This window comes from Globicephala melas, chromosome 18, assembly GCF_963455315.2.
Source record: "Globicephala melas chromosome 18, mGloMel1.2, whole genome shotgun sequence".
NCBI classification, from domain to species: domain Eukaryota; kingdom Metazoa; phylum Chordata; class Mammalia; order Artiodactyla; family Delphinidae; genus Globicephala; species Globicephala melas.
Genome location: NC_083331.1, coordinates 70,612,435 through 70,632,361, shown reverse-complemented (window position 1 = coordinate 70,632,361; position 19,927 = coordinate 70,612,435). Strand labels below are relative to the sequence as shown.

At 42.9% G+C, this 19,927-nt stretch overlaps 1 protein-coding gene across 1 annotated transcript in view; it reads right to left on the bottom strand.

The window, feature by feature from the left end:
• Positions 1 to 288: 288 nt before the first annotated feature.
• Positions 289 to 19,927, bottom strand: part of ERCC5 (ERCC excision repair 5, endonuclease) — a 28,959-nt gene continuing 9,320 nt past the window's right edge. Inside the window, exons 5-15 of the mRNA XM_030856778.2 lie at positions 19,057 to 19,117; positions 16,591 to 16,734; positions 14,427 to 14,634; positions 12,974 to 14,089; positions 10,927 to 11,174; positions 10,451 to 10,570; positions 10,063 to 10,276; positions 7,977 to 8,121; positions 3,922 to 4,122; positions 2,687 to 2,771; positions 289 to 997 (exon numbers count right to left, since the gene is read on the bottom strand). Of these exons, the coding sequence (XP_030712638.2) occupies positions 407 to 997; positions 2,687 to 2,771; positions 3,922 to 4,122; positions 7,977 to 8,121; positions 10,063 to 10,276; positions 10,451 to 10,570; positions 10,927 to 11,174; positions 12,974 to 14,089; positions 14,427 to 14,634; positions 16,591 to 16,734; positions 19,057 to 19,117 (3,133 nt within the window). The 3' untranslated portion in view covers positions 289 to 406. The remainder of the gene's footprint in view (positions 998 to 2,686; positions 2,772 to 3,921; positions 4,123 to 7,976; positions 8,122 to 10,062; positions 10,277 to 10,450; positions 10,571 to 10,926; positions 11,175 to 12,973; positions 14,090 to 14,426; positions 14,635 to 16,590; positions 16,735 to 19,056; positions 19,118 to 19,927) is intronic.

Below are 19,927 nucleotides of genomic sequence, written 5' to 3'. Positions count from 1 at the left end.
GGGACGCGGGTTCATGCCCCGGTCCGGGAGGATCCCACGTGCCGCAGAGCAGCTGGGCCCATGAGCCACGATCGCTGAGCCTGCGCGTCCGGAGCCTGTGCTCCGCAAGGGGAGAGGCCACAGCACTGAGAGGCCCGCGTACCGCAAAAAAAATAAAAATAATAATAATAATAGAAACATGAACAGACAAAGCCTGTAAATACAAGGAAATATTCAATGAAGTGGAAAACACTAGAAAAAGGTAATATATTTAAAAATAAATGTCGAGTTTAACGTCCACATTTTTAAAAACCACACAACAAAGACTGTGCAAATACTCTGAATTTTATTATTTCCTCACAACAAATTCATGACGAAATGTTAAGCTGTACCCAGTTAGAGAGAATACATGTGTATTTAGGTGTCTTTAGATTTTCCTCTTCCTTCCTCTCGTACTTCTCCGTTTCCCCTTTTTCTTCCCAAACACAGACCTGGCGGTCACCAGGACGGGCTCTGCCTTCTCTCCGTCATCATCGCTGGAGCTGCCTGTGGTGGCACCTCCGTCTCTCCTGGGAGCAGGCTGCACTGTGCTCTGTGCATCTGAAGAGCTGACTTTTGACTCTACAGCTGCTTTTCCCCTTTGCATGTTCGCTACAGGGAAATATTCCTCATCCTCACTTGAAGAGGCATCAGATGACTGCGAGAGGTAGGCCTCCCCCAAAAACCCACCACATTCATGCCCCCGTTTAGAATCCGAAAGCCTCTTTCTTTTCAGGCTGGATGACTCTTTCCATCTATTTGTTGTGCCTCTCTTCTGGGTTTTTCCTTCTGCCTTATCGAGGAACTCAGAGTCTTTCTCCATGGCAACAGAAACTGCTTCTATTTCACTGGCTGCTTCTTCTCTTTCTTTTCTCAGCATACATGTCACAGCTCTGTTAAGTCTCTGGCTCTTAATACCCTTAGCCTCCTGTTTCTCCTGTTGAGCTAATCTAAAGAAAGAATCAATTCGGAGCTGCGTCTAAAAAAATGAAATAAAATAATAATAACTCAGACAAGTAAGTAAACTTTCTAAAGCAAATCAAAGAAATCCACCCTGATTACTGGCATTGGATGACTCTTTCAGAAAATACTAATTCATTCTCTCTCAAAAGCCGATCTCCCCCAAATGAATGACTGGCAGCAAATTTTACTTTCAAGATCGTACTTAAAGCAGTACATGTACCACCTCCGTCAACTAAGCCCTCCGCCCACATACCAAGTAGGAAATCCCTTCCTTGGCATTGAAAGAGAGTTAAATATTTTTCAGGGGCCAAATATATCATCTTCTTTTAGAGCAACACAACTTCATGGGGTCTGTTTCTAAATTCTACTCTTCCCTTCTTTTAAAAACATTGTCATCATATGATACCTTCAGGAAGAAACTTCACAGTATTATATATTAGGAGTCGTAAGAAATATTCTTGACTTCTGTTCAGCAAATCCACTTTCAGGAAGACATTCTTTAAAAATAGTTACATTTGAGAAAAGTCACATGCCTGATGTTCACCACAGCATTATATACGAAAACCTGAAAATTCAAGGTCTACTAAGTGAAGTGAACCAAGTTAAATCTCTGACAAAATGTAATCTGGCCATCTGAAACAATGAAGGCCATGCAATACACAGAAAAAAAACTTACCTTCACCAGTGAATGGGGGCTTTATTTATAACAAATTGCACTTATGTCTGATAATAAATATATGTGGGACGGAGGGGAAAAATAAGAGAAAATGGACGTAAATGTTAACATCCATATTAAAGGAAGCAAACAATGAGTTAATTCATTTTTTTCACTTTCTAATTTTGGGGAAATAAACTTATATTAACGTCTACAATGAAAAGGGAGAATAGTATTACCACAAAACTTATCTGAAATTAAGGAGTAATCAGTCACTATGCCAACTAGCTTTCCTGGTCGGTGGGCGTACAATGTTTCCAGTACAGAAAGTCGTCAAACAACGCGAAAGTTTCTGGAAAGGTGGTCTACCTCAGTTTTTTGTTTGTTTGTTTGTTTTTCCAAAATCAACCCAATCTAATGGAAAAGGATTTAACTTGAACATGTATCTTGCAGGATCTGGTCTGAATTCCACTGAATGGTTTCCCTGTATGTATGTTTTGTGGGCTGCCTCTGGGGTGGGAGGAGGTCTCTGTGTGGGCAGGAACACACTCAGGGATAAAGCGAGATGCTGTTACCTACCTAAGGGAACTGAGGGTCATCTCTCCTGCCAGTACACTATGACTGAATTAGTACCTTTGATGATTCATTTACAGAATTTAAGAATATTAGTACTTGAAGACACTTAATAATCAGAACTGCTTTGGACTGGGCACTTCTTAAACTTTTTAAAAATGAAAATAGCTCTAAAAGGGTAAAATATTTAACCATAAACACCTTAGTACGCAATCCATTATTAGATTGTTTTTCTCGAAGTCAGAGTGAATACAAAAGGATATCAAAGTTCAGCCCTAAGAGTGAAAGTGGAAAATGAAGACAAAGTCCAGCTTTCCCGTTTTCTGTTTTCCTCTGTTCTCTTACTGAAGTACAATAATTTTTAAATGTATGTTACGTGCTCTAAAATAAAAGTAACTAGTCTTTAACAGCTGGCCCTCACAGCCTTCCTAACTTTACTCTCTATCCTGAACTTAGGAAAAGAGCTGCCATGATTACCTGCTGGACATTCAGTTGCTTTAATACAGGAAACAGAAATTCATCTGTCTTCGTCCTGTTCCAGCCAAAATACCGCTGACAAAATATGAAGGCAGTTAAGACTCATACATGTTTTTAAAGACATTTAAACAAGTGATAAATAAAAAGGTCCAAAGAAGCCACCCTTGATTCCATTCCCCATGTCTCCAAAGATTTTCTTATTTATAAAGATTAAAATGATAAAAGAAAAGAATAACAAAGCAAATTATTCCAACATAATCATCTGGCACGATGTTCTTATAAATATCCTCTAAGATAAAAGATATTCAACTCTCATTTTAGGACATCAAAGACTCATGACTATGAAAAAAGGTTAATCTAGAATAAAAACAAATTTCTGATATCATATATATTTCTTTTTTCTTTGTGAAAAGATGTAGTTAGAGTAATACTATGGCAAACTTTTAAACATCTATCCAAATGATTATTTAAATATGCAGAAAGGAACAGTAATAGAAAGAATAAAACTAATAATCTTTTCTATTCTTTCAGAATGAATACTTAAGTATGTAGTGTATCTATGAATGCTTATCACTACTTACTTGAAATAAAGATTCTCTTTAAAACTAAAAAGATGATTCACAGTAACTAAAACATGGAAGCAACTCAAGTGTCCATCAACAGATGAATGGATAAGCAAAATACGACATTACATACAATGGAACAGTATTCAGCCTTAAAAAGGAAGGAAATTCTGACACATGCTACAACTTGGATGAAACTTGAAGACATTATGCTAAGTGAAGTAAGCCAGTCACAAAAAGACCTAAACTGTATGGTTCCACTTATATGAGGAACATAGTCAGAGTAGTCAACATCACAGGGACAGAAAGTAGAATGGTGGTGGCCAGTGGCTGGGGGAGGGGAACGGGGGAGTTAGTGTTTAACAGGGATAGAGTTTCAGTTTCACAAGATGAAAAGAATATGGGGATGAATGGTGGTGACAGTGACACAACAATGTGAATGTATTTAATAACCACTGAATGGTATGTTTAAAATGGTTCAGATGGTGAATCGTATGTTATGTGTATTTTACCACAAAAAAAAAAAATTGAGAGAGAGAAAGGAACAGAAAGGAGCATCTTAGCTCACGGAATATTTAAAAAAAAACTGATCCAAGTTCATGTCCCGTAAGTTTTATACCAAAACACATATTTGACTTGATATTCCTGAGGTTTGAGGAAGGGAAAGGATATTCTCTAATCTTCTCGAGATCAGGTTTGCCCCACAGAAACGACCCCTTGGACTCATCCACCACAGGCTTGAGGTAAGCGTCTGCCACGGCCGGGTTAGGGAAGCCAGGCGTGAGCTGCAACTTGCGTAACTTTTTTTTCACTTTGGTGTCATAAGGATTAGGTCTTATCTTCTTATTCTTTTGAGCTCCATGCCACCACTCGCTACAAGGCAAAGGAAACAAACCTTCGTGAAGCAGTAAGACCTTATGGCAGATGCACCACAGACAAAGGGCTAAACGTAAAGTTCAGAGACGTAAACTCAAGTCCCACCCAACTCCAGAACAAAGCCTATGACTTACAGAATGACAATGGTGTCTTTCTCGTGTTATTAACACAGTATACAATGAGGCAATCACTGACTGACACCTTCCTCTGGGCTTGGCACTGTGTTAACTGCTCTACAGGCCCCATCATCACACGAGCACAGTCCTGCCACTGTCCTCACCTCACAGACAAGGAAACTAGACTCAAACAGAAGCCACTTGCTCAAGATTTCACAGCTGGGACTGGTACAATCTCCCTCCAGAGCCCACACTCATAGAAAAGTCACAGTTCCTCTCCTTCCCAGTGGTAAAATGAAGTAATATCAATGTATCCGTATTATTTACCTCCCGTCAACTATAATCAGGAGCCAAGAATATTTAATAAAATGTAAAAATGCCAAGAAGATGTTAAATTTTTTAAATGCATAATATAACTCTACATCAAGTGTGATCCCAATACTGGGGAAAAAAATGTATATATGTGGAGAAAGAAAGAAAAAGTAAACAGGGATATTTAAAATAATAAAAAACACTAACAACTGTTATTTTACCGTGCGCTAGGCAATGTTCTAAGCGAGGATACAGCGGTTAATTTTCTTGATGTTTTATTCCTTTTTCAATTTTTCCTTTGTGAGTATAAATCACTATGGTGGGTTAAAGCCCATTCTTGGACCCTCCTCCCAACAAGAAGTGTTGGGGTCCATGTCCCTTACCCTTGAGTCGGGCAGGCTCCGTGGCTGAGGCAGGGACATTGTGCCAGGCCTTTAAAGACTGCAGCTTCCACTTCCTGTCTCTTAGAATATTCGCCTTGCAAGCAGCCAACATGCTGTGAGGAAGCTCCAGCTCGTGAGGAGGCCCAGATGGAGAGGGTCCAGGCGCCCCGGGCCACGTGCTGGCCGACAGCACTGCTCACCAGCCACGAGCGAGACACCTCACGGGGCCCCTCTAGCCCAGCTGAGACGCCCCCGACACACCTGGCACCAGGCGAGGCAGCCCCACCCCGAGCAGCCTGATTGAACTGCGGATTCACGAGCAAAATCTCTGACTGTTGCTGTTGGAAGTCACTGAGGTTTATGGTAGTTTGTAATGTGGCAACGGACAACCAGAAAAATTTACACAATTAGGATAAATAAATGGCATAAAAGTTAAAAACATAAATATAACCCTCTCCCATCTACGCACTAACAGAACCTAAAAAACCCTACATCCACTGCTTCACGTACTCATTGGTCTCAGGACCTGACTCACAGGCGTGGTCTCCACCAGTGCCGCACCTCACCAAGGCAGGAGTGCCATCTGGTGTTCTAACTTCAGTCTTCGTGCAGGATCAAAATGCAGAAAGGAGAAAAGGATCTATCTTCACCAGTTTTAAAATACTGTTCAAGAGGGCGCTGGGAGAACACCTACAATTCTCCCCTACTCTCTTGTGAATCTTCACCTTTGAAATAGTACTCATGATTGCCAGCACAACACACTGTAAGCTCATCAAATCAAAAGGACCAACCCCTCCTTCAAGCAAGAGGGCCAGGCACTTGAGGGTGGAAGACGGCATCTGCCCATCAGCTGAGCTCGGGGGACACAAGACGGGGCAGCAGCGACTGTGATAAAGTGGAAGGGTTTGTGCCCTGACCAAGTCAGTGGGGTGGAATTGCTGTCCTCTGTTTCTGGGCTATTTGGGAATTGGGGCTCAGTATTTTCAGATGTCATTTCCCCCCAGGAAAATCCAAAATTTTCTGTGAAATCTCCCCCAATTTAAAGGTTGGTAGCCCACTCAAAATTAAAGAACATACTGTGTAGGCCAAAGCAAACACAGCTGGGCTGAACTCAGCCTGCAGACTCAGAGCTGCTCTGCTTTAAAGGGGGGCCGGCCGGCCAGGGTCTGGTTAGGAAAAGGGAGAGCAGAGAAGAAAGCAAGGTGACAGACACTCCCAGTCTTACTGCTCTTCCACTGTCTCCGCGCCCTGTAACTGCACCCATCCTAGCCCTGCAGAGCCAGCCAGGCAGGGGCAGCTCCTATCTGCCATCAGGGAGCTAAAAGACCAAGGCAGAAATTGCTAGAGCTGACTAAAAACATAACCATTCAAACAGCAACAAACGAGCAAAAACTGTTGAGAGAACAAAAACGGCATAAACAGGCATTCACTAGATCAGCATGGCAAACTGTCAACAAACATGAAAAAAAATTACTCTCACCAATAACCAGGACACCAAGTCTAAAAGTTAGATACCATTTTCACTTATCCTAAAATAATAATCAGATAAGAACTCAAAGACATGTATATAAAGTCACTCAAGGCAGTATTTGTTTAGACTTAAAAAAAAAACAGAAATAACAACAGGCATTTGATTAAATTAGTTATTCATGATACATCAAAAGACTCCTATGGAGTCATTAAAAACAGCAATGTAAATCTATACGTCGTTGATAATATGCCCTGTTCTATCATCAAATGAGTTGCAGGCAACATAAAAAGTATACAGCATTGTCCCATGCTTGTAAAAAAAAAAAAATAATAACAGACTTATATGAGTATACTTGTGCGTGTATGTGATTATATATAAAATGCATGTGTATATTGTGCATAGAAAAGACTAACACTGTATAAACCAAAATGTTACCTGTAATCTTTATAATTCATATTTTGTCATTTTTCTAATGTGTGTTTGTTATTTGTATAAAAGTTACTTGTACTTTTGCAAGTTATTTACATACCATGACTTACAAGCAACCTAACAACGTACCTCCAGTATATACATTTCCTCAACAATAAGAAAATTATGAAGAGATGACGAAAACAAAAAATAAAATACAACACTACGTGTGCTAAGGCTGGAGGACAGCAATCATTCAAACAACTTTGTATTTAATTCCAATCACCGAATCTTCAGACCAGAACATCCCGAAATTTTTCAAACCAGGAGCTACGACTGGAGAGAACACTAAAGAATCATTAAATCAGCTACTGCCAAATAGTATCCCATGTCAAACTGATGATTTTAAAAGATGCCATCACAACCTGTGACTAGACGAAAAACCACTGAATTGTACTTTAAAAGAGTAAAATTTATGCTGTGCGAATTATATATATTTTTTTGAAAAATGCCACCAAGGAGCAACCTTAAGAAAGAACTACTTTCACAGACAACCTCGTAACTAGCGCCATCTCAGAATCTCCAAAAACAAAGAGTGTACCCCAAGTACAGCACGACTCTGGGTTCCGGACAGAAGGAGACGCCACCACTGAATACATCAGTCTACACGCAGAGAGAAAACGTTCCTGGCATATAGCTCCATGCCCCTGTCTGGCCGACCTCCCTCAGAACACTTGGCACACAGAAGTACAAGCATGTGGATGCTTCTCCCTCGCCCCCAGGGTGTGGCAGCTCCTTGAGGACACAGCCTGGGGCTCAGTCACCTCCCCTATTCCAGCCTAGCACACTGTCTAGCACATAGTAGCTGCTCAGGAAATATTTGAATGAATGAAACGGTAACCTCTACACTCCCAGGAATTCCCACTGGACTGGCTATGTATCCTCAAACTCGGATAAGCGTGGCACCTCTAAAAATAATTGCCTATGATTTCATCAAACTCTAGAAAAGGGAAAACAAACTTTAGTAACCCCAACCATTACCTCCTCCTGTTTTCTCAGGGGACAATGATTTGTGACAGTTCACGATGTAAGGAATAGTTCTGTTTAATTTGGGTATTTATATATAAACACTTGAATTAAAGAAATTAAGAAAGGACTTACGAGAATCTTAGGAGAGGTTCCAGGCCATGTCCAGGGAATTCATTGAGAATTTCCATGGCTGTAACACAACCTACAGTTGGTATTCCTTCCGTATAATCACTTCCAAGCAAATAGGCCAAATTTATTAATTTGTTGCGGTCCAATCCTATAAGAGTAAAAGTTATTATATACTTTTCCACTTTTTATTTTATAAACATTTATTACATAACATTTATAAACACTTCATTATATAGATAATATACATGTATATATCCTTATCCAATATCCAAAGGTATCTCTCTTTTGCTATTTGAAATAGATTCCTTTTTTTTTTTTTGCGGTACACGGGCCTCTCACTGTTGTGGCCTCTCCCGTTGTGGAGTACAGGCTCCGGACGTGCAGGCTTAATGGCCATGGCTCACGGGCCCAGCCGCTCCGCGGCATGTGGGATCTTCCTGGACTGGGGCACGAACCCGTGTCCCCTGCATCGGCAGGCAGACTCCCAACCACTGCGCCACCAGGGAAGCCCTAGATTCCTTTTTTTAAATGGCATTGTGCTTCGATTTTTCAAGTTTCACACATCCTTGCAGTTTTAAATGCCATATAACCTCTGACCCCCAAATTCGGCGCTCTCACCGGGACCTCTCCTCTGAAAGACAGTCACGCACACTCAACTGGCACCTTAACGTCTCCGTGGAGATGTCTAAGCGGCACCTCAGAGACAACACATCCAGACCTGGGTCTTCACTCCCGCAACACCCGCACCTGCTCCTTCCCCGTTCCGCCATCTCACCAAGGCCAGTCCACTCCATGCGCTGCTGCGGGGGATGGGGGGTGTTATTCCTGACTTCTCCTTCTCTCACGTCCCAGCCCAGTCTACCTGCAGAGCCTCTCCACCACACTCTGGACTCTCCTCCTTCCTCTCTGACCTCACCTCTTGCCATCCTTCTCCTCATTCTCTCACACTGGCCCCTGAAGTCGTTTCCCGGGCCTGCCATAACAAAGTGCTCAGACTGAGGGCCTTACACAAAGGATTCATTTCCTCACAGTTCTGGGGACTAGAAGCCTGACCTCACGGTGTTGGCACGGTTGGTCCCTTCTGAGCCTCTCTCCTTGGCTGGCAGATGGCCGGCTCTCCACGTGTCTGCACGTGGTCTTCCCTCTGTGTCCTAATCTCTCCTTCTTACAAGGACACCAGTCGGACTGGATTAGGGTCCACCCTAATGACCTCATTTGACCTTAGTCACCTCTTTAAAGAACCTATCTTCAAACACAGTCATACTCTGCGGTACCAGAGTTTAGGACTACAATACATGAATTTGCAGGAGATACAATTCAGCCCGTAACTATCTCCATGCTTCCCTAGAACACACCAAGCAGGCTTCTGTCTCAGGGCCTTTGCACATGCCAGTCCCTTTGTCTGACATGCTCATCCCCACGGTATCCATAGCACGAGCTTCCTCTCTACTTTAGGCTCCAGCCCAAAAGGTGCCTATTAGTAAAGCCTTTTCTGACCACAAAGGACATGCACTTCCTGCGACTGCAGGTCACTCTCGCCTCTTTTACTGCTGTTTTTCTATATGGCTCATACCACTGTCAAATTACGATTTATGTATTTTTTTTACCATCTGTTTCTCCTGCTAGACTGTTTTATTCTCTGCTGTTTCCCCACTTCCCATTGCCAAGAACAACAACTGGCATATAGGAATCGCTCAGTGTGTATTTGCTGAATCAACGGGAGGATGAAGGATCACTGCCAGAAACAACAAGGACCATGAGCCTCATGATTCCAGCAGGAGTGACCCCCACCTGTCTCCCCACTCTACCACCTGTGGTTTACTCTGGAGAGCTCAGGTAACCAGTCACAGCGTAACCAGGCCTGATGATTAAAACTGCAGAAAATGTCTGAACATTACTAGGGTTTTAATTTCTTAGTTCCAAATTAAAAATCGTATTCTGCTACAGAAACAAAAGATCGTTTACATGAAAACTTGTACAGATCTACCATTTCCATTAATGCACCAAATTAGCTCCTTGGAAAGAAAGAATTCATACTACAAAATTCTGAAGGTAAATTTCAGAAAGCAATCGTACTCTGAAGTCTTACCTAATTGGTTGTGAAAGTCCACATACTGGTAATATTCTACAAACTTGTTTTTATTAAAAAAGTTTTTATAGACGTGCCGTGCTCCGAACAGCCAAATGTCACTGTCATCAGTGATCGTTCCAGAAGTTTGATCAGTCAGATCCAGGATGGCGCACTGAGCTTCTGCTTCCATGGGAGCCTCAACGTAGGGGATGCCGAACAGGCGAAGAAGTTCCTGAAGAGGTACAGACACACGATGACCCCTGCTGAAATGCAGGACCTGGCCTCCACCCGGAAGTGGGAGCAGTGCTTCAACAGGTAACTTAATGCATGTGCCCTCGGGGAGTCTGATTAAGGAAAGACATCGGTAGGTAGGTATTGTTCGAGGACACCCAAACTGTCCACCTACCTGGCTTTCCTGGAACATCTGTCCTGTCACAGTAGCCGCGACCCGTTCTTGCTGCTGTTTTTGAGCTTTCAGTGACTCCTGCTGTGTTAAAAGGTTGCTCTCCAGCGTCTCCAGCTCCTCCTATAAGATAATTTCGCCTGTGGGTAATTATATTAATAACCCAATTAAGTTCATTGGTAATAAAAAGCTTGTACTTAGTCTGACTGAAGTTACCAATAAGCTTTTTCTCCTTATGCAGGTTTCCACTTGGATTTCTGAGCGAGTTTGTAATAGCTTTAGAGTTCCCTCACTAACCCACACGGGAAGTGGACACTATCCCGGCCAGGAACCTCCACAAGAAAGGAGCCATGTCAGCAGGAGTAAGAAAATGGGTGCAAAGAGCTATTATGTCTTCCTCCATCAGCTCCTTAAAAACTCAGAAGCTACTTAACTTGGCTTCCTCAGCAATGAGTAAAAACATGATGTCACGTTATTACCAGGTCAACATCTTGCCATTCGTTGAGCAAATCATCTGCATCTTTTTCAGTTTCTTCAGGTGGCTCAGTGCCCACGGCCTCCCTCTCAGAGTTGTCTCTCGGAAGGCCCTGGGGGTCACCTGTGGCTTCTTGTGTCTCAGTTCCTACTGGTTCCTCTTCACCTTGTTCAGAGGGAGGTCTGGAAGCTTCGTATAACTCAGCTTGAAGTTCATCGCTACTATTTATACTCTGCACTTCAATGAAACTTCCTGTACCAAAATAATAAGATCGTTTTGTCTATAACTAAAACATTTAAATTACCCTGAAATCATCAAGAGCTTTCCAAAGTATCCTGAAAAATGTTTTACCCTAAAAAGAAGAGATTTAAATGTCTTAGAAAACATGTAATAGTAGTATATTGTTATTAAATAAATTTATTAATAAGTGCCTGTAACTTCAAAATAAGCCTTTTCAATTAGATACACTGCCACTGTCTTTGAAATTAGGAACCATGCTCTCAAACATTTGCATATTTGCTTATAAAAAAACGTCCTCTAGGGCTTCCCTGGTGGTACAGTGGTTGAAAGTCCGCCTGCCGATGCAGGGTCCCCTGGTCCCTGGTCCCTGGTCCCACGGGTTCGTGCCCTGGTCTGGGAGGATCCCACATGCTGCGGAGCGGCTGGGCCCGTGAGCCATGGCCGCTGTACCTGCACATCCGGAGCCTGTGCTCCACAACGGGAGAGGCCACAACAGTGAGAGGCCCGTGTACAGCAAAAAAAAAAAAAAAAAAAATGTCCTCTAAGTTAACTAAGAACTACCAAGGTATGTACACAATCATGGAGTTTTAAAAAAATGTTTGTATGCTATTTCACTATGAACACAGCAAAGAATAACACTGTGACGCAGAAGAGAGAACCCTGGATAAGGACACGGAAGAAACAGCTCTTCCTCTCCCACCTCCTTCCTTCCTCTCTTGATGTCCTTTCTTCTCTTTGAAAAGCATTTATTGATTCCCTTCCTTCACTTCAGGGGGAGGAGTCTGGATCTGAGGACACACTCAGGACGGAGGGGCTGGGACCAAGGGGACAGCCAGGACCAAGGAGGAGGCCAGTGATATCGGGAGCTGGTTACAAACAGAGAATGAGCAAGTAAGCAAATACACTGAAGATAACAGAAGGTCCCTCACTGTTAGACAGGGAAATTATAAAGAAGGCAGAGTGTAGAATGAGATCTGGGATGCTGGAGAAGAACTGCAGATACGAGCGTGAGCTCATGGGTGTATACACAGCCCCACGAACAGGTGCCAGGCAGGGTTGGGATTCAAACCCCATCCAATGGCCCCAGAGCCAGAGCTGCTTGGTCTACACTGCACTGCTCTCTCCCGTCTCCACCCTCTGGTCACCTCTGCAGGGGAGCTGAACCAAGAAGGCCAAGTGTCCCCCTGGCTCAACCTCACCTGGGAACGGCGTGGCAACTCAAGTTTCTGGCCGTTCTACACATGTCCACAAACGACCACAAAGACACTACCATGAGGACTGATTCTGGGGTTAGATATAAATTTTAGTGAGTAGGCAATTTTACAGATTTGAAATCTGTGAAAAATGAGGATTGACTGTACGTAAGCGTACACAGATATAGACATATAATATATATGTGTACACATACAGAGCGAGAGAGACAGAGAGAGATATGATAAAGCCAATGTGGTAAAATGCCAGCCACTGAGGTCCTAGGTGAGGGAAATAGAATGCTTTAAGATACTTTTTCAACTTTTTAAAATTTGTAATTATTTCAAAATAAAAAGTTAAAAAATTAAAGGGAAACTCACCTTTACCTTCTCCAACTAGGGCACTCCCTCTCTTTAAAAACAAAAATGAAAAGAGCAGCCAAACAGCAAAGGTCAAGATTCCATTACTAGCTGTGTGTCCTTGGCAAAGTCACTTGTCCTTTCTGGGCCTCTAGTTCACCACCTGAACAATGTGGATCTGGACTACACTAAAGCATCTCTCGGTTCCTGCAGATGCGAGATCCTACTTTTCTTTATCTCTAAATGAGCACAAGCACTTACCATCAGATTCACTTTCTTCAGAGCCTGTTTCCTTCGGTTCCATGGATGCTGGAACTGAAATTAAACCCTGGCCTGCAGATTCAATGGTCTCATGTTCTTGGATGGTTTTCAAGAAATTCTCATGCTCTTTGGCATTAACAGATGCCACATTTCCTAAGTCACTTATTGTCTCTAAAGGGACACTTAGCGTATCACTCGATTCTTGCAAACTGACGGTGCCTTCAGGAGCAGGGTTTTTTTCAGATTCTGTTGCATCATGACTTGAAAGGACAGAGGTGTCATATTTACTCTCTGGTGGAAGAAGACCTTGCTGTAGCTCAAGCACTTTGGTTCCACTCCTTGATACGGAACTCGGACTTGTCGGAGGTGTCGGTGTCCACTCTGGTCCTCTCTGGAGCCCAGGTGCATCCCTGGGTAGCACCACAATGTTTTCCAAAGGAACTGGATCTTTTCCATCCTTAAGTGCAGTCTCATCGTTTGTCTGAAAGGCTTCCTTCACCGGGGGAATAAACGACATCTGCTCTTTTGGAACGCCAGAGTCGCTGCCTTGACAAAAGACAGTCCTCAGTAGGTGAGCCGATTCTGTCCGCTCTTCGTCGGCATCCGCGCTGGTTACAGGCTCCTCTGCGAGGTTCATACTGGCTGCGTGAGACGCTGCTGCCAACGGCACTCCTTCACCATCTCTCATTTTAGGTCCTTCCTCAGTCTCCTCGTCAGAACTGCTCTGGAGCGGTTTCGGTTTTCTCGCGCCTGCCCCTCCTGTCTGCACGTCGCTCCTGGCACGCACTTTCACGTCTTCATCATCGTCATCGAGAGCTCTCTGCATGGCCAAGAGAGTCAGTGGCGACACAGAACCTGCACGTGCGGTGGCGGGCGCGTGCGTCACATGGCACAGCCTGCGGGTCTCACTCTCCAGCTCATCTTCTGAGCTGCCGCCCAGCAGGGCCGCCTGCAGGGCCAGTAAGGTTCTCGGGGAAGGAGGGGAGGCGTCAGGCTCTTCCTTTGGCTCCAGCTTTTCACACGGAGATGACTTCATGTCAGAAGACCTGCTGTGCATTTCACTGCATGAAGGAAGAGACTCTGAATCCACTTCTGCAACTTTCTTAGCTTGAATACCTTGAGAAAAATTAAATATTCTCACTATGTAGCTTTACAGTGTGACAACATGCTTCTAGTTAGATGAATAAGAGCATACCGGTTCTCATAAATGAATTTATAAATTCTCATTTAATCAGCAACTAAGAGTTAATTTGTTAGTTAATTTTAAAGTGGGTTGGTATGATACTACTTAATACATTAAAATCTATATACATTTATTATTGCATTAATAATAATTATAGTCAATAAATTAAGTAGGACTTCATTCACATTATCTGGGGGTGGTAGCTTATAGAATTCAGAGACATGACATATTTTTGGTTTTTAACCGTCAAATAAGTGATGGTACCTGTACCTTTAATCAAGATGTAATGTGAAGTATCTTCAGAGACCACCCTCCTTGACTCTACCTCCTTCAAAAAGCCTCCTTCATCTTCATATTGCCTTTGGATTTGTCCTGAATGTTGTTGATTCATTTCCTTTTGGACATTTTCTATGTGTTGGTTTAGATAGTTTTTTTTAAGCAAGCCTTTGAGCTGGTACTGTGAAAAGTCATTGGACTCCTAAGGCAAAATAAATAAACAAAATTTATCTTATATTAAATACAGATAGTATTCTCATATTTCCATCCTTTTCCCCCAAAGGGGATAAAGAACAAGTGATTTTTTCCATTGGTGGTACTTTCATACTAAAAAAGTAAAATTTGAATAGTAGGAAAATGCTATAATTGCTTTGTTAAAGGATAATCTTTCAAACAAAAAGAACTGGGCAAAAGAAAGGAAATCATGCATACTGTTTATGATTCCATCATTTACTCAAAAAACATTTATTGAGCATGTGATGCATGCCAGGCACTGTGACATGTTGATTCTGGCTTAATGGACAATCTTTTAGAATGCAAGTAAAGTGCCCAGCACAGTTCCTGGTCCATAAAAGACACACAATAAATCATTGCAATCACAGTTATTAGTAATACTTAACATTTATAAAGCACTTCCTGAGTAAGACATTCTTCTAAGCGTTTTTAAATATATCATACCATTTTATTCTCAACCACCGATGAGGCAGACGTCATTATCTCCATTCCACAAATGAAGAAACTGAGACTTAAACAGCTTGAGTAACCTCTCTAGAGCCGCATGGCTAGTAAGTGGTAGATCTGGGGTCAAAAGCAAGCTACCAGAGCTTCCCTGGTGGCACAGTGGTTAAGAATCCGCCTGCCAGTTCAGGGGACACAGGTTTGAGCCCTGGTCTGGGAAGATCCCACATGCCGCGGAGCAACTAAGCCTGTGCGCCACAACTACTGAGCCTGTGCTCTAGAGCCCGTGAGCCACAACTACTAAGCCCACGTGCCACAACTACTGAAGCCCGCGTGCCTAGAGCCCGTGTTCCACAACAAGAGAAGCCACCGCAATGAGAAGTGTGCGCACCACAACGAAGAGTAGCCCCTGCTCGCCGCAACTAGAGAAAGCTCGCATGCAGCAACGAAGACCCAGCGCAGCCAAAAACAAATAAATAAAATAATAAATTTATTTAAAAAAAAACAAAAAAGCAGGTTGCCAAGCCTTATACTAAATTGTTCCTATTACTATTAAGATTATTACTCTTATTACTTACCAATACTACTATTATCAATTTTGCATTTGCCCAATGTTCAGACAATGCAAAGGTCCAGTCTGTATGACTTAGAACTTCCCTTAGCTACCAGAAGGACGGATCCAACGAGCTGTGCACCATCCTACCCTGGCCTACCCATCCCAGAGGCTCTGTGGTGGCAGAAAGAGAAAAAATGGAGCAAACCATCAGGACTGCCTCTTTCTCCCATCCTTCCCACTGTTGTTTACATAATCCAAATTCTATCTCCTCAAAGACCAGCCAGAGATCCATTTACACTCAAGAAACAAAATGCAGGATGGATAGACTGAACCTGGATGTTTCCCCTGAAACAAAAATAAATTTACTTCTGTCCTTTGAATATCATTTCTGTACATCTTAGCATTTTCCTATGTTCACGTACTTCGTGGAAAAGCAGATAGGAGTGATGGGAAAAGAAACAGCTCCTGCCTTTTTCATATTTTTGGTATCAAAATATGCTAATATTCTACAATGTATATTATGGGTTAAAATAACTTTTATGAACTAACCTAAGAATTGAACCACTAAGCGTACACTAGGCACTTACTATGTGAAAGATACTGAGCTGAGTGCTAAAAATACAGAGGTGAGCAAGGTAGGCACATTTGGGTGCTAAAAATCTAAAGAGACACTACAGGGTGCTGTGAGAACACAGAGCAGGAGACAAGACCTGGTCTTGGTGGAAAGTCAAGAAAAGCTTCCCTGAGTAAGTATTTATAAGTTCAAACTTATAAATGCATGTTTCATAGTATCTCGGAGATACACAAATGCCATTTACTGTAAACGTATATTGTACAAGTAATGCTTATCAATTTTCTTTTTCTAATGAAAAATTTTGCTGATATTCTTAATTCTAAGCATTAATGCGCTGTTGTATAGTTTACCTCTGGCATTGCTTCAAATAATGTTCTTCTTCGCTTGGTAAATTCTTTCATATCAGTCAAGATTTCATGCTTTATTTCAGGGGGCAGGCTGCTAAAGTCTTCAGACTCAATATCTACTGCATTAGGATTCTGAAAGAACTCCTCCTGTAAAGAGTAAAACGTAACACCATGAAATTTACACTTTATACACTTAATTCTATTCACCGTGACAGATTTTTTTCGGTGCTTGTATCATAAACAGAGTTCTGCATATTCTACAATAGGCTAAACACAGTTGTACATTATGTGCAATAGGCATCAAAGTGAATAGGCAGATTAGGGAATGTATCCATTCACTCATTCATTCATTCAAAACAAAAAAAATACTTGGCAGGCACTGTTCTAGGTGCTAAGGAACTACAGAGATCATGCCAGGTAAGGTCCCTACTCTTAGGAGCAGAAGACACAGGATAAAAAAATAAATGAACAAGATAACAATGAGAAAACAATGCAGGTTAATCTGATAGGAGAGTTAATTAGAAGAACAGAAAGAGAAAAAATATTATCTGATAGAGAGGACCCCACCAGAAATAATGACCTGCAAGCAGGGACACAAAAGACACCCAAAAACCTGCTCTGGGACAGAGCATCTCAGGCTGAGGGAACAGCAAGTCCAAAGACCCTGAGGCAGAGATAAGCCTTATGAATTTGAACAATATTTACAGTCCCCTTAGTTAGATAAGTTCTGTCTTGCTCTTAACTTAAAATCAAAAGTAGTCATTAGTGGGCTTCCCTGGTGGCGCAGTGGTTAAGAGTCCGCCTGCCGATGCAGGGGACACGGGTTTGTGCGCTAGTTCGGGAGTATCCCACATGCCGCGGAGCGGCTGGGCCCGTGAGCCATGGCCGCTGAGCCTGCGCGTCCAGAGCCTGTGCTCCGCAACAGGAGAGGCCACAACAGTGAGAGGCCCGCGTACCACAAAAACAAACAAACAAAAAAACGTAGCCATTAGTAAAGATAAAATAATACAATTTGCTCTCTTGTATGTATGCATGTTGTGTGTGTATAAACCAGCAAGCACTTAGGACAGGCCAGTCATTTCACTCAGAGCTTCCCATGTTTTCCCTCAGGAATGCTCCCATCGTCCCTACGAGGAAAGCATCAATATTATTGTTTTTTTTAAAAAAAAAGGAAATAAAGCCTTGGAGAAGTTGATTTGTCTAAGATCGCACAGCTAGTAAGCTGTAGAGTCTGGACTTAACTGCAAGTCTTTCTGCCCACAGGGTCCATGGTCTTCATCAAGACTGTGCTCACTTGCTGCATTAATAATGCAGGACCTTCATAAGCTGAAGAATCTTGCAGTTTCAGCTCAAAAGTCTTCTACCAGACATACCAGAATAACATGAACATACAAGAAACGGTGAGCTTGGGAATCAAAGAATGTTACCCGCTCTTCTGAGAAATGTGGAAAAAATTTCAAAAACTTGTATATGCAGCACAACCTCAACTTGTAAGCAAGTTGTGCATTAAAATATGCGTGGTGGTGGCTCTGCAACCTGTGCACGGTTCTCTGACCCTCTTCTCACCTAGTTCCCCTCCCATTAAGTGGGGGCTGGCCCTAACCAGCTGCCAGTGAACAGAGCGCCATGGAAGGAAGGCTGTGCACCTCCCACAGCTGGCCAGAAAGGGCAGCGCGGGCCCTGCTGGCACTGCCTCTTGGGCTCCTGCCCCGGAACACAGCGGCAAGCTGTGCCAGAGCTCAGGCCACACGGAGAGGCCACAGGCGGGGGTTCTGGCTTACAGGTAACGTCAGTTGCCGGGCACGCGGGGGAGGAGGTCTTTGAGGGGCTCCAGCCCCAGCTACCGTCTGACTGCACCTACACGGGAGACGCTGAGAGGGAACTGCCTCGCTGAGCTCATCAAGCCCCAGAACAGAGAAGATGATGATGATAAAAGACTGTTTTCACAGCACTAAGTTACGCAGCAATAGGTAACCACAGCCTGTGCATGAACATACATCTTCATAAATATATACATACACACATACCCTTGATACACATACACATACCCAAACACACACACACACACACACACACACACACACACACACAGGTATTCAACTACACGGGGGCGGGAGGGGTACTAATATACAGCAAAATGTTACTAGAAGTTATTCATGGGTGATAGGCTTCCCGTATTTTTATACAAGCATTTATTGTTATTTCTATTTATTTATTGGTTGGTTGTAAAAGAAAGATGGCTTATTGTGGATATCTAGATAGGCATAATTCCATACATATGTTTATGAGTCTGTGTATATTTTATATGTATGTACATTCACATGCACACATATATACATACAGTAAAGAAGGTTTCTGTATTTTTTACCAAGAACATTCATAAATCCATACTACCTCATTAAAATTATTCATTTGCATGTTATTCATTTCAAATAGAATAAATCCTGAATTCAAAAATTATTTAAATACCTGTAGTGCTTGTTTTTGATTCATTCTCTCTTGCCATGCTTTTTCATCCTCCTCTTCTGAACTGAAAGTCAAACACACGTTTATAATATCTATGATTTAATGACTACTTACAAAAATATTTCTTGAGTGCAAGATGCTGCTAGTTACGGGAGCTGCAACAGTAAGACGGCCTCAGTCTCACAGTGTGATGGGGACGCCTGTAAGCGAGCGATCGTAACATGACCTAATATCTCCCATCACCAGGGCAGAGCAGGTTGCCGAAGCTGCAATTAGGGGTCACTTCACCCCAGGAGCTTTGTGAAATCTCCTGCAGTTACACTGCCTGATTAAGGGGTTGAAGTTTTATCCTAGAGAAGGAAGAATCTAGGAAGTGCTTTAAGCGAGGAAATGACAACATCAGATTTGGGTTTAGCAGGTTCTACACTACCAGCCAGACACTGGGCTTGGCAGGGAGGGGTTCCCTCAGAAGGGTACGATCAGAGATGGAGACACAGACAGAAGTGTGGAAGCCAGGACGGTAACCTCGAGACACGATGATGGCCGCAGCGGTAACTCACAAGCTGTGTGGCCTCACAGGAGCCCCGGGAAAGGAGTGGGGGAAGGACAAGCTGGCCCTCCACCTGCACGTCAACCAAAGAAGCCGCTGAGGACTAACATCCAGCCGGAGGGAAGAGTGCACAGGGGTGCCCGAGGAAGAGTGGCCAGAGAGGGTCCCAGACATCGGGCTGAGAAATGCAAAGCAGCCACTGGATTTATCAGGGAGGACGTAGTGTGCGGACTTTAGTGATGGCGTGAGAGAGAAAACACCGGGCTGAGAAGCAGGTAGAGACAGCTGGCGTCAGTGAAGTGTAAGAAAAACCAGAATACATGT